The sequence below is a fragment of the Phyllostomus discolor genome, chromosome 5 (assembly GCF_004126475.2).
Source record: "Phyllostomus discolor isolate MPI-MPIP mPhyDis1 chromosome 5, mPhyDis1.pri.v3, whole genome shotgun sequence".
Classification (NCBI taxonomy): domain Eukaryota; kingdom Metazoa; phylum Chordata; class Mammalia; order Chiroptera; family Phyllostomidae; genus Phyllostomus; species Phyllostomus discolor.
In genome coordinates this window covers 28,542,802-28,556,796 of record NC_040907.2, presented here as the reverse complement: position 1 = coordinate 28,556,796, position 13,995 = coordinate 28,542,802, and the positions used below count along the sequence as shown (strand labels likewise).

The 13,995-nt window shown below is 35.2% G+C and overlaps 1 protein-coding gene across 2 annotated transcripts in view; it reads left to right on the top strand.

Moving 5' to 3' along the window:
- Window positions 1-13,995, top strand: part of FOXJ3 (forkhead box J3) — a 102,514-nt gene that overhangs the window by 15,910 nt on the left and 72,609 nt on the right. For both annotated transcript variants that reach the window (XM_028511524.1, XM_028511522.2), the window contains exon 2: window positions 4,384-4,444. In XM_028511524.1, coding sequence (XP_028367325.1) covers window positions 4,401-4,444 — 44 coding nt within the window. In that variant the 5' untranslated portion in view covers window positions 4,384-4,400. The remainder of the gene's footprint in view (window positions 1-4,383; window positions 4,445-13,995) is intronic.

Sequence of the window (13,995 nt, the reverse complement as noted above, 5' to 3'; positions counted from 1 at the left end):
GTTGGTTTCCTTTTCATTTTGATAAAAAGCTGCTCAGCTAAAGAAATGATTAGTTGGTTGTAGTCCCATTTGTTTATCTTTTCCTTTATTTCCCTTGCTCTAGGAGATCTTTCCATAGGTTTTTAATTCTTTTGTCTGGTATTAATGCTGGTGATTTCATTCAAGTTTCTGTCACAGTAACAGGCATGAATTCCCATTTGTATGGAGGAGGAAATTAAGCCTTAGGTAAATTAACAATATATCCATGGTCACAACTGGGATTCTAATCTCAGCCCTCTTCCAGAGTCATGAATGCTTTAAGTTCTTTGTAAACTATAAAGCATTATATCTGTGTGGGTAGGAGAGAGAAGGACTCAACAATTGCTTGGGAACTTTACAAAATACTTAGTCCTATTTCACCTCCCACTCCCAAATAATGCATTATTATACACCTGTTAGTTTGTTAAATGTCTGCTTTCTATATGTGATTGTGTGTAACTCAGTTTAATATATGCTTGAAGACTGAATATATTAAAAGGAATTCCATATTATGTTGTTGATGGGATATAACACATTAGCTTCTGTTGGAGCATGCCCATCAATAAATGACTGGTTTTACTACTTATATTCTGGTTGTGTCATTCAACATTCTTGCTTGTTGGTTTTCAAAGGATTAGGAGAAAAAGCTACTATGTGCTTTGGGCACCAATTTAGACTGTATAAATTATGGATGTAATTGAAAGAGTAATATAATTGTTCAGCTAGTTCAATATAATTGGCTCCAGAGGTGTGAGCTTGTAATTTGTAGGAAACTTTGAGATTTCCCTGACTTCACTGTGAACCTTAGCCTTTTCTTGTGAGATTTCCATATTGCTGGTCATTTGCCTGGGCAGGAAGAAGACTGGCATAAATTTGTTCTTTTAGTTCAGGAGTAGTAATATATTGTAGGTTAAAGTGAAGAAAATGGAAACTAAGGCATTGAGAATACAGCAGATTAGAAAGATATCTAGGAACTAGAGTTGGTAGTACATGGTAACTATTTGGGGGTTTTAAAGGTATTGATATTTGTGGGATTCAGTATAGAAGATCCTTTTCCCTTGCCTGAATTCTGAATTGACTGAGTAATAAAACAAGAATCAGCAGATGAAAAACAAAATATTACTGTTGGTAAGTTAGTTTTTTTATTGAGATAAAAATTCACATACCATAGGATTTCACCATTTTAAAATGTACAGTTTGGTGGTTTTATACTAAAGGTTTTTATTCACAAGGTTGTGCAGCAGTTAGCACTATTTAATTTCAGAACATTTTCATCAAGCCTAAAAGAAACCTATTAGCACTCACTCCTCCCCCATCCCCTATTCGCTTTCCCTCGACTCCTAGCAACCACTAATCTACTTTCCATTTCTAGTATTTGCCTATACCGAATATTTTGTATAAACGGAATCATACAATATGTAGGTAGCCTTTTGTGTATGACTTCTTTCACTTAGCCTAAGGCTGTTAAGGTTCATCAGTATTATAGCATGTAACAGTACTTCATTCCTTTTTATGGCTGAATAGTGTTCCATTGTATATTATGGATATTGTGTAGATAAAGCCACAATTTGTTTATCCATTTTTCAGTTGATTGATATTTGGTTTATTTCTACTTTTTTACTATTATGAATAATGGTACTATAAACATCATCTGGAAGTATTTTTGTGAACATGTTTACATTCTCTTGGGGATGTACACACACGTACATATACATATACACATATACATGTATATATGTATTCCCTAGAGAATTAACAGACACACACACACATATGTATATTTTTATACACACACACACATTTATAGAAATAGAATTGCTGGGTAACTTTGGGAGTAATTACCTTTGTTTCTGATAAGGATGATATTATAGAATATTGTAGAATGTGGCTTAGGTTTAAAAGCAAAATAGGCTAACTCTACATTGTCTCATTTCCACCTAACAGAACCCAGTCTAGACCATGGGACTGTCAACCTGGTGCCCCGATTGTCAGGTTCACCCAGATTACTGCCTTATAGAGTCCTGGATGTCGAGCTCTGGAGTTATCTTTTCCCCTCTAATTGTGTTACTTACCTCTTCAGTGAGGAGTGAGCTAAGAGCCCAGGAGTGTTTCGAGAAGCTTTTCCTCATAGAAATCAGGAGTTGGAAAGAAATTTGTTACTCTAACAAAGGAAATGAAAGGAGTTAGGCTAGAGACCTGAAAGAAAGCCATTTTATCAAGTTAGGAAGTATATTAAAGAAAGATAATGAATTCAGATTTGGACATGATAAATTTGAGATTTCTAGGAGGGAACATTAGATAGTTATGTTTAGAGATCAGGAGATTGACACCTGCCCGAGATACAGATTTGAAGTTTATCCATATACAGGCAGTTGAAATACAGGAGTAGGTAAATCACCCATGAAGTGAAGAATCAGAGAAAAGTATCTAGTAATTCCCATACCTGAAGTCTTTGAGATTTTGATTCTTCCAACTGATCTTTCATTTCTATCTTATTCTGAGTGACTTGTTTCTAAGTTTTGTGATTTTTGATTGTGAATTTATTAATTTTGGAACCTATCTCTGGGAATTCTTGCATGCTGAGGTCAAAGGCAGATCCCTCAGAGAGCATTCACATTTGCTTCTATCATGGTTGGGTGGGGGACACTACCAGTCAGAACTACCCTAAACAAAACTCTAAACCAAAGTCTAGGTGAGGGGTAGCTTATTTTTGTGAATATCAGGGGAGATACTGTTGCATGCTGTCATGCCTCCATCCCTTCATCAGCACTCAGTGCCAAGGGAAAGTTTTCCTTGCACCAGGGTAACACCTGGACTTTGCCTCTTGTACCTTGGGTCCCAGTAGGCTTTGGAATTGCAAGCTGAAAATCATAGGGTTTGACAAAATGCCCTGGAAGTAATGAAAGCTGTTTTCCTTCCCTGTGCATACTTTCCTCATTTTTTTTAAAAAATATTTTATTTATTTATTTTTAGAGAGGGAAGGGAGGGAGAGAGAGAGAGAGAGAGAGAGAGACAGAGGGAGAGACAGGGAGAGAGAGGGAGAGAAGCATCAATGTATGGTTGCTGGGGGTTATGGCCTGCAACCCAGGAATGTACCCTGGCTGGGAATCGAACCTGGGACACTTTGGTTCCCAGCCCGCGCTCAATCCACTGAGCTACGCCAGCCAGGGCTTTCCTCATTTTTTTAAACTTAGCGTTTGGCCTTGATCATAACTTACTTTCTTTCACACTATTGACTAATTTGTAAAGATTTAAAATATTTTATCCAGTGTTTGTTATTTTTAATGGTATGTTGAACAAGCTAGCTATTCTGTCATTCCAGCAGAAATAGAAATGTCTCTCTCTTCAGTGCATGCAGGGACAACTATATGCAGAGAATTTAGTCAGCCTCTAAATCATAAACTTGGGACAAAATCCAGTGTTTTGTTTGGCTCACATAGTATTTAGAAAATAAAGATCAGGAGATTGAGAATAAAAATTTGGATATCTTGTTTCTCTTGAAAAAATTAGAAGATCTTATAATACTGGGCTTGCCGTTCTGGTTAGCAACGATAGACCAGAACTGGTAATAGCTGATTTAGTAAGGGTGAACATGTTTTTTTAGTTGCTCACAATCTTCACTACTTGTGTAACGTATGCATATATACATGTACCCGTTCCAACTTCTCTCATTCGTGTTACCTGTAGACGTTTGTGGATCTCTGTGCCAGGTAGTACTGCTAATAGACAATTTCACATTTGTTCATCGATTTATTTAATTCTTAAATCAAACCTACAATTTATTACTTATCAATAAAAAAAGTTATGTAGGTGGTATTATTCCCCAAGTTACAGACGAAGAGACTGAAGTTCAGTGAGGTTTTATATAAATTCTTCAAGGTCTCATAGTGTCGCAGCTAGAATTTGAACCTAGAACTGTCTTATTCAGAGCTTTCTCTGTTTCATTGCTATTCTTACCCTTTTTTTTTTAAGCAGTGGAACTGTTTCAGATGAATTCTTAGTGAAGTCCAAGCTATAAAGCCAGTAAAGATAGAATTACTTCGATTGAAGAGTCTATGGATTCGGTTGAACAGTTTGGACCCATTCTTTGTATAAGCATAATGATTTGTTAAATTTTATGAGTTTCCAGCTCCTTTGGATATTATAGTTTATAGTATGTCAGTTTCTCTTAATGCCTCCTGGTATGTCTGTCTTCCTCAGTATAAGCCCCCTTTTTGCGTTTTTGATTCATGTGGATATGTATTCAGAAAATGGTAAACTTTTTGACCTATTTCTTTTTCGGAGTGTTTTAATTAGAATTGTAACATGACTTATAGTTTCATTCACTTTGGAGCATCTGATGAACAACTCTTCTCTATTTTTCAGATTTTCTTTGTGGCCAGATGGGTTTGTATGGACAGGCTTGTCCATCTGTAACTTCATTAAGGTGAGTGCTCCGCTTTTTCTTTACTAAAACACGTAACATTTAAGTAAGTTATGCTGGTTAAGTCACATTAGGAATAACTTCAAGGTTCAAAATAAAATATTATAGTTTCTTTTGTCAAATAGTGCTATATGGTGGGGTTAGGAGATATTTTTGCTTACAGAAATACTTATAGGAAGGGGATTTGGATTTTTTCTTAATCATTTGGTGAGTTTACATATGTTCTTGTCCATGAGATAACATAATTTTATACTTTTGTTTTTTTAAAAAAACTAATCTTCTCTTTACTTGTTTTAATTAGAAAATATATAGTAAATATTGTTTGCCTTTGTAGCAGATTATTAAATAAGATTAGATGCTAATTTTAACCTCTTTCTAAAGGATGATGTAAACATGATACCTAGGTTATCCTCTTTTATAATAAATAATTGAAATGTAAAATATAATTTAGGAACCAATTTATATACAACCCAGTCATTTAAAATTTTTTCAAAGTTGCTAAATCATTTACAAATTAAATTTTATGTGAAATACAATGAATAAAACAATCTATTCTCATATTTAGTTATAACATGTACCAATTAAATGATGAGTAATAAAAAACTCTTTTGATTTTGACCACTATAGAAACTTTTTCTAAAATGTATTTTGAACTTTTTTGGCTTATCTTTAAAGCTCTGGCTGTCTAATTGGTAAGCATTAGCCTCATCATGTGGCTAAATAATTTAAATTAATTAAAAATAAGTACAATTTTCACTCAGTTCCTCAGTCATACTAGCCACATTTTAAGTGCTCATTAGCCACACATGCTAGTGACTATCATATTGAATAGCACACAAACATTTCCATTATTGCAGAAAGTTCTGTTGGATAGTGCTGGTCCAGATCATCCTAGATGTAATTTAATCTTTGACCTAAGGTGACCCAGTGCCTTTAGGGCTTCCATATGCTGTGGTAAAGCACAACATATCAGGTATTTTGAATATCAGGTATTAAAGAGTACCATTGACTATTCATTGACTTAGGGCATTATAAAAGTTACTTTTGTGACTAAATACTGGTTTTGATAGCTAGCATTTATGGTGCTCTTATTACTAGACCAGGCATTATTTAAGCATTTTAAAATATGTTAATTAAATTCTACCAACAACTCTTTGAGGTTGGTACAATTATTATCCTCATTTCACAAAATAGGAAACTGAGGTAAAGTTAAGCAACTCAAGGACATGTAGCATATGGTGTATGATCAAACCACTGAGCCACACCAGCCAGGACTATTTATTTATTTTTAGAGAGAGAGGAAGAGAGAGAAACATCATTGTGTTGCCTCTTATATGCACCTCTCATGGGTACTTTGTCTTATTATTATTGCATTGTAAGAGGTCTTTAGATATTTTTTCAGTTTTGATAATATCCAACTTACCAGTTTTTTCTTTCAGCATTTTTCTTTTTATGTCTTAGCTGACTAATCTTTATTAAACTGCAAATATTTTTCCTTTTTTATTTTAAAAACAGCTTTATTGAGATGTAAATGACATAGTACAGTTTGATAAGTTTGACACATATATAAACCCATAAAATCTTTACCACAGCATATTTATCACAAAAGAATTCAGTCTTTTTTGAGTGACTTCAAAGCCCTTATTCTTTCCATTACATTATACTATATTGGAAAAAGTTACCCTCAGTCTTCGAGATGACTTAGTATAACATTGTTCTTAAACTTTATGCTCTCTCAAAAACTATTTAGGACTCATGAGCTTTGGTTTATGTGAGTTATAGCTATCAAAATTTATTGCATTAGAAATTAAAGAAAAAATTAAAATGTTGATAACATGTTTCATGAAAAATAACTATTTCCCAAAAAAACCTTAGATTGGTATTTACATTTTTGCAAAATTTTAAAATATCTAGCTTAATAGAGACAGCTGGATTCTTAGCTTCTGCATTCAATCTGTTATAATATCACCCATTGCACAGCATCTGAAAAGCTCCACTGTACACTTATGAGAGGATGAGAGTAAAAAAGGCAAATAACATTTTAAAAAAAAATTTTTTATTTATAAATGAGAGAGAGAGAAAGAACACATCGACTTATAGTTCCACTTATTTATGCATTCATTAGTTGTTTCTTGTATGTGCCCTTACTGGAGATCAAACCCACAACCTTGGCATATGGGGATGATGCTCTAACCAACTGAGCTGCCTGGCCAGAGCTGAAGGCAGATAACATCTTACTATGAAAATTGTTTTGACCCTTCAGATCCCCCGAAAGTATCTCTGGATCATACTTTGAGGAGTGCTGAATCATAGATATCAACGTGTAGCAGCTTAAGCTGTTTCTTTAGCATTTTTTTGGTGTGTCATACTTAACACTAAAAGATAAGATGGGATCACCTTCCACAATGTTAGTCCTTTATGAACACTGATGCCATACTACTGGCATAATGCTATGGATGCAGAATGTGTGGAGATAACACTGATGTATGGTATCCAGTAAATGTTGTGTGATGAGTTGAAGCTGTATGGTTTCAAACAGGTCAGGATAAATACTTTAAAGGGACAGAATGAACCAATAGACACATGTAAGATAACTTTTATTATTTTTATATATATATTTATATTTTAAATTAAGTGTAGGAAGTATTAATAGCAGATTCTGTCTGGGTTTTTAAATAACAGCTGTGAATACAGCTTTGAGTGTTCCTGTGTCAAAGGGACTGGTGTTCATCAGTCTTTCCAACTACTCAGAAACAGAGATTTCAGTAGGTAGAGTGAGGTTTAAATACAAAACGTAGTATTTATTTAATGATAGAACATAGTTTAGTGGTTAATGCCTCAAAATATTTATTTTTCCTCCCTTATCTGTAGAGTAAAATATTTTTAAACTGAGAATCACACATACAGTATAAAGATATCTTTTGACCATATGACCTCTAAGTTTGTATCCTGAATGGAGTTCTAACTATGAGTATGGCTTATATGAAATTAGAATACAGTTTTAGGAATCTAAGATTACATATTTGTGGAATATTTGGAGAGAATCTAGAGAACAGCAATAGATGTATTACAATTCTCAAATGAAATCCAGTTGAAGAAATTCTGGACTTTAAACTGAGAGAAGAAAGAACCCCAGTGGTGTTATTACTGTAAAACATATGAAGCATCATTACGAAGAGAACTCTGACCAGTTCTCATTTTCTAGAATAGAATCGAAGGAAATTTTCTTCTCTATAGCAAGGAAGATAAAGATTAGCCTGTTGAAACTTTTGTTTCTTCTTTTAATTACAAATCATACAACAGATTTGAATGAGTTGTGAGCTTTTCTTCCCTTTGTTGGTCACCAAAATAAGTAATAACAGGAATTGAAAAAATGAGCTAACGAGGTTTTTTAAAATCTGATTTTATGATAAATAGCTCTGAAATCACAATCATGTTTACAAATGAAGTTGCTCACTAAATTCCCCCAATTTTTGTATAAAGCTGTATTGTGACTATTTTTGGAATTTTTGTGGTGTAAGAAAAGTGAAGGTTGAGTTTTGAAGAATGACCTGCTATTTGTAGATTGGATTCCTTATTTTCAATTGTGATTTCTTTTCCACTTGTGTTTTCATTGCATTGATGATTTTTTTAAGCTTGTCTTTTATAAAGGTCATTGCTCTTAGGAAGTTTAAAGGCTCAGTTAGTTATTCATATCTTAGTAGATATTAGTTTGATGCTGTCTGCTTTCCTTCTGAATGGAGTAGAGATGAACTGCTTTGAAAAAGTGGGAGTTTTTACTGGAGAAGAGCAAGTAATTAATTTTAGAATTTATGACAGTAACATTGGGGGCCAATATTGGAATCTTAGGGTACTGTGAGGTAGGAGATCCAAGGACACAGGTAGTTAGAAGTATGCAGATATACACTATCTTGAAATTTTGGCAGGAACAAGCTGTCATGCAGTAGGAAAAGGACAAAACTTATTTCTTTTCCTTTGTCTCTCTGCTACAAGATATGCAACTGGTGCTTTTTCCCTCTTAGTCTGTGGACTTAGAACTGCTTTATATACAATATACAATAAAATGAATAAGTTTTTGTGGGCTGCTTCAGGAACCATAATCATGTGAACTTATTTCGTTGGGAGTATGTTCTCAATTCTCATATAATATGAAGACAAAATTTTAAAGATTTTATTTATTTTTAGAGAGGGGAAAGGAAGGAGAAAGAGAGGGAGAGAAACATCACTATGTGACTGCCTCTCATGCGCCCCCTACTGGGGACTTGACCTCCAACCCAGGCATATGCCCTGACTGGTAATCTAACTGGCAACCCTTTGGTTTGCAGGCCTGTGCTCAGCTCACTGAGCTACACCAGCCAGGGCTGAAGACAAAATTTTAAAACATAATCCTTTCTGGGTCACTTCTTTATAGTAAATAATGGAATGAGGAGCTCATTTCTGTTGAAGTTGCTAAATTGTTATTGAGGGATTTAGGGTATGTTCATCAAAAACCATTGAGTAAGAGGTTTTAAAGGGGCAGCCATTTAAAACTTAGAAAACTCTAAAAAGTATGAGTTTGATAATATTAATACCTAATATTTATTGAGTACTTATTTACTATGTGTTAGAAACTATTTTTAGTGCTCTGTATGTATAAACTCATTTAATCATCACAATTGTTTTTTGAGGGTGGGTACTGTTTTAATCCTCATTTTGCAAATAAAGAAACTAAACCATAAAGAAGTTAATTTCCTTAAGGTCACAGAGCTAAAAGTAGAAGACCTTGGATTTAAATCCAGACAGTCTTGCTTTGGAGCCTGTGTTCTTAATTACTAAATCATATCTTTCCAATGTAGGACACTCACTGTGTTATTTGTTGAAATTAAAAGGATAAACTTTCATCTGGCTGGTATATGATAAGTAATTTTGAAAGAAGTAACACCAGCTACTTTTGCTTGGAACTAGTTTAAATTATTACTGTATTTATAAATTTAAAAAATTATATTGCATAGTTACAAAATGTAAAGTCAACCTGTAATAGATAATTTCATTTATTTTTAGATTTCTGCCACTGTCTGCTCCTTTGGGTACCCAAATATCTACATGTACTGTTCTGGTATATAGAGCTCACTTGCCCTTTTCCTGAGGGAGGTAACCCAGAGTTTCACCTAGCTGAAAAACCAGGTTCTCTACAAGTTTTCATTAAGTCCTAGAACGGCTTCTTGTTCAAAGACCTACAAACCAAACCTTCATTTTACATATCTAATACATTCTGGAGAAAGAATAAGATAATAGCAATAAAAGCAGAAGACGGGATAATGGAAATCCCTCAGTAACTCACTAGTCCATATTGATTATAACATCCTACTGGGTAGGAGAGGCAGAGACTACCTGACGAGGTAAAAAGTTCCTTGATTCTGCTCTTCAGTGGAGCCTCCATTATCACCTGTGCCTACTAAAAGATCTTAGTTTGTGCAGTATCCTCCATGGTCATATCTGAGGAGGGTATTGGTGAAAATACCCTTTCTGGGAAATGCACAGCTTTGAAAGCTCTGTTCTTATTGATGAGTTTGTTGGCGGGTATTATTTTGGAAACTCAAGAGGCTTTTGCAGTCTAGATTCTTTTCTGTCTTCCACCCCTCATACAGTTTATCTTTATAAAGTTAGTTTCTAGACTTTTTGCTGCTTTGAGCCAGAGGACCTACCCAGACAGAATGTGAAGACCTTGCCTTTTGTGCTCTGCCTACCCCAGGGATTTCTAACTTTGTTTGGTGCCCTTTCAGCAGTCTCGTGAAACCTGTGGAACTTTCTCAGAATAATGCCTCAAAATTCATAAAATAAAATTTTTAGAATTACCAAGGAAACCAATTATATTGAAATATGATTAGCAGAATATTAACTTTGTAGCAGAGAAATAGATATGCCTTTAAAATAGCACATTAAACAAAAACATCTAGAGGCAAGCCTAATACATTCATAATTTTGAAGTAGTTGATGACTTTAAATAAAAATTTGCGCTATGACATTTGCCACTTGATATGAATATTTTTGTGATTTTTATTGATGGCAAATGCTACTGTTAATAATTTGGTGTCTATTAAAAGAAATGATAAATTTCAGTTAGAAGTTAATAGATATAAAGAATATATTTTTCCCATCTAAGTTCATTGACTTCTTTTAGCTCCTGAGGAAATGACGGTTCTGGTAAGGCCATTTCAAACAATAGTCTTGGCTGGAAAGACAGCCCCCCCCCCCCATACTATTCTTTTGTGTGGCAAAGCACCAGTCTTCTCTACTGCTAAGTCTGGAGTTTTGCAGCTAGTACTCAGTTACTTCACTTTGCCACTTCAGAAACAGTTGGTGTTTTTTTCAGCCACGCAAGACTTTAAATTATAGGACTCAGCTTAAATTGTAGACCATAGTCAGGGAGCACCTCACTTGGCAAAGTGGCGTTTTCTCCATCTCTGCTTGCAGCTCTAATTGAGGTTTATTTCTCTCCTAGGACTTTAAGTGGCAAGAAGGAGCCAACACATGCCAACATTCTAAATTTTTCCTACATTTCTACCTTGCTGTAGTCTCAGTTGGCATGTGGTTTGCTTGCCAACTTCTGTAGATAACAGTTTGACCAAATTCTTCATCACTGTTTAATAAGTGTCACAGCTTTCCAACCTGCAATATCAGAATTCTTAATGCTTGCCTCATTAACTCTTCTTTTAAGAGAGTATCTTATATTAGATTCTATTACTTGTATCACCCCACTTCCATGTCCCAAATTTCACGTTTGTTAGGAGTTGCATTCATCTACTGGTAGAGATTTATAGTAGATAAACACATAAAAAGTCTGGAAGGTAGGCAGTTCAGGGCAAGGATTACAGCTTCATAATTGTTTCACAAAAAAATCAATGACCAAGATTCCTTCTCTCTGTTTCTATAGCTTCCATATCTTCAGTGTGTGGCTTCCGTTCTCAAAGGTCACCTTATGATCCACGATGACTACTGGAGCAACAACTGTTGTGTCCACATTCTAGAGAGCAGGAAGGGGGAAAGTTGCAATGCCATCCAGAATAAAATGGGGGTTGTATTTCTAAGGAAGAGGTAAAAACAGATATTAGGCAATAAGTAGTCTCTGCCACAGACTTTGCTTCTGGTTGCATTGAGTGCTGAGATGCTGTAATAAGTTATATTTATATAAACTAGGTATATTAAAAATATGTATACATCCCCTGAGATATGACCAGAATTGCTGCTGTGGTAATTATAAAGATTTCCTTTGAGTTTTCAGTTGCTCAATTTTTCACTTGCTGCCAAATGTTATGATGAAATGCCAAGTGCCTAGAACAGAGTAGGAGGATTCAGGAATATCTAGGTCAACAACATCATTATCCTCATTATTCTTACTTATGCGTTCTGTTTTCCTTGATGTCTTCCTCTTAACAATATCTGGGGAGCTAATAATATTTCTACTCATTTCCCCACTTTTGAAAACTTTCTTAGTAGTAAGCTGTGGCTGCTCCTTGGGAGCCAGGGAAGTTGCAGAGGGAGGCCAAGCAATATGCTTAAGTAGCTAAAAGCATATTGGGGGTCATACCATACCAGTGACAGTATTTCATATGTGGGATTAGAACCCCTCACCTCCCCCCGTGTCATGACTTAATGTTGAATTCTCATATCTTGATGTTCTTTACTTTTTCATTTTATGCAGAAAGAAATTCCTCATGGAACTTCTTTAAAGAAATAGATATCATCAGAGATTTAAGAACTTATATAAGTTCTCCATGTTTGCTTTTTCCCACAAGTAATGTTATCTTTGCTTCCATCTTCCCATTTATCTCTTCTATTGAAGTAGGACTGTCTGTTCCTGTGTAGTGCCATTTGTCAGGCTGTGCCCTGAGTCATACTTTTTAATAATTCATATAAAGGATTTTGACCCTGTGATTATCCTTACTTCATGCTATTGAGTTCTCTTTTCTTTCACGTCTTCCCTTTAGCCTTTAAATGTATATAGTCTCACTTCTTTGAGGAGGAGTACATTCACACATTCATTGGATAGTCACTATTTTAATCATTTAACCACCATTTACTGACCCTTTACCTACTGTGTTACTAGGCATTGGAGAGACAAAAAAGTAAGAAAATGTCTTCCAAGGATCTCATAGTCTCATGGGAGAAAGATAAAGATAATTTTAATTCTTTGTAAGTCTTGTGATAGAAGTATTTATATTCTTCTGTGGGAGCAGGATCTAGTTCAATAGGATATAGAGGATGGGAAGAGTAGATTGACCAGGTCTTCTGGAGGGGGAGATGTTTGGGCTGAATCTTGGGGGGCGGGGGGAAGGGGAATCCAGGTAGGCAGAGTAAGAAGAAAAAGGCGTTTCAGAATGGAAGACTCTTACTCATTATCTAAGTATTTTTCAGATAATGTGTACCTTCCATGGTGTTAAGTAGCATCTGAAGTATGCTTACTGTCCTTAACGGGGAGGGGGCAGGAAGACGGTGCGAGGGTAGAAAGCTTAGGCATGTGATATAATTATACGCGTAAAACATCACGGTAAATGCCAAACTGAGGCTGTAATACTCTAGGAATTTAGATAAGGATTAATAAAAGATTAATAAAATCTAAGGTAGTTGAAAATGAGGAGCTTAAATTTAGTATAATAGGAGAAAGAACCATTGAAAGTGTTGGGGCATGATGATAGGAAAAACAGTGCTGGCAGATTTCTCTTGTAGTGTGTGCATCTCTGGAGATGATGAGCAGGGAGGAGTGGTGAGAATCAAGCGTCTAGGAGGCCAGCTAGGAAGCTTTTGGAATGAGGTGAGGTAATGAGGGCTTGACATTTCTTAACTAGATTTCCATAACCAGATTCCTCAGAGCCTCCCATGCTCTTTTAAAATTTACTACCATCTGTTCTTTTATACAAGTGGACCTCTGTCATCCTCATTTCACTAAGAGGTTTCTTTCTAAAGTTACTGATCTGGCCAAATCTAGTGATCATTTTTTTGTGTTTTCGGTACTTAATGGAGAACCACTGCAGCGACTAGTCTAAGTACCAACAAGGGAGGCATTCTTTTACTGCCCTACCAAGAATATATAAAATTTAATAAATTTCAAACAAAACCAAAACCCCACTATTTCATAGTTTAAATTTAAGAGATTTTATGTATACTTCAAATCTGCTCCAGCAGAACTGATGAAAATGAGCACAGCAACGGAGTAATTCTCACTCATGATGTCTTTGATGACTAGGGACCATCTTCCCTGTCTCTTTTAGGACTTAACTTCAAGTTTTAGCTGAATTTCTTCCATCTGTATCTCTTAAGGCTTCAGTCCATGTTGTCTTCTCCCTTTTCTGAGCCATCTCAGCACAAAGAACTCAGCCTTGTACTCTTTTTCAGCTTTTTTTTGTGTTTGACCTACCTGATTGGACTGTGGTTTCCTGGAGGACAGGAATTTATATCATACTTTGCATGTGTATGTTTATGTATATAAAATCTTACTGTAGCTTAGCCCTATATGCCTGTAGTTATAAATTCTTGTTAAATACTGTAATGTATTAAGTACCTACCTACTGTATAGT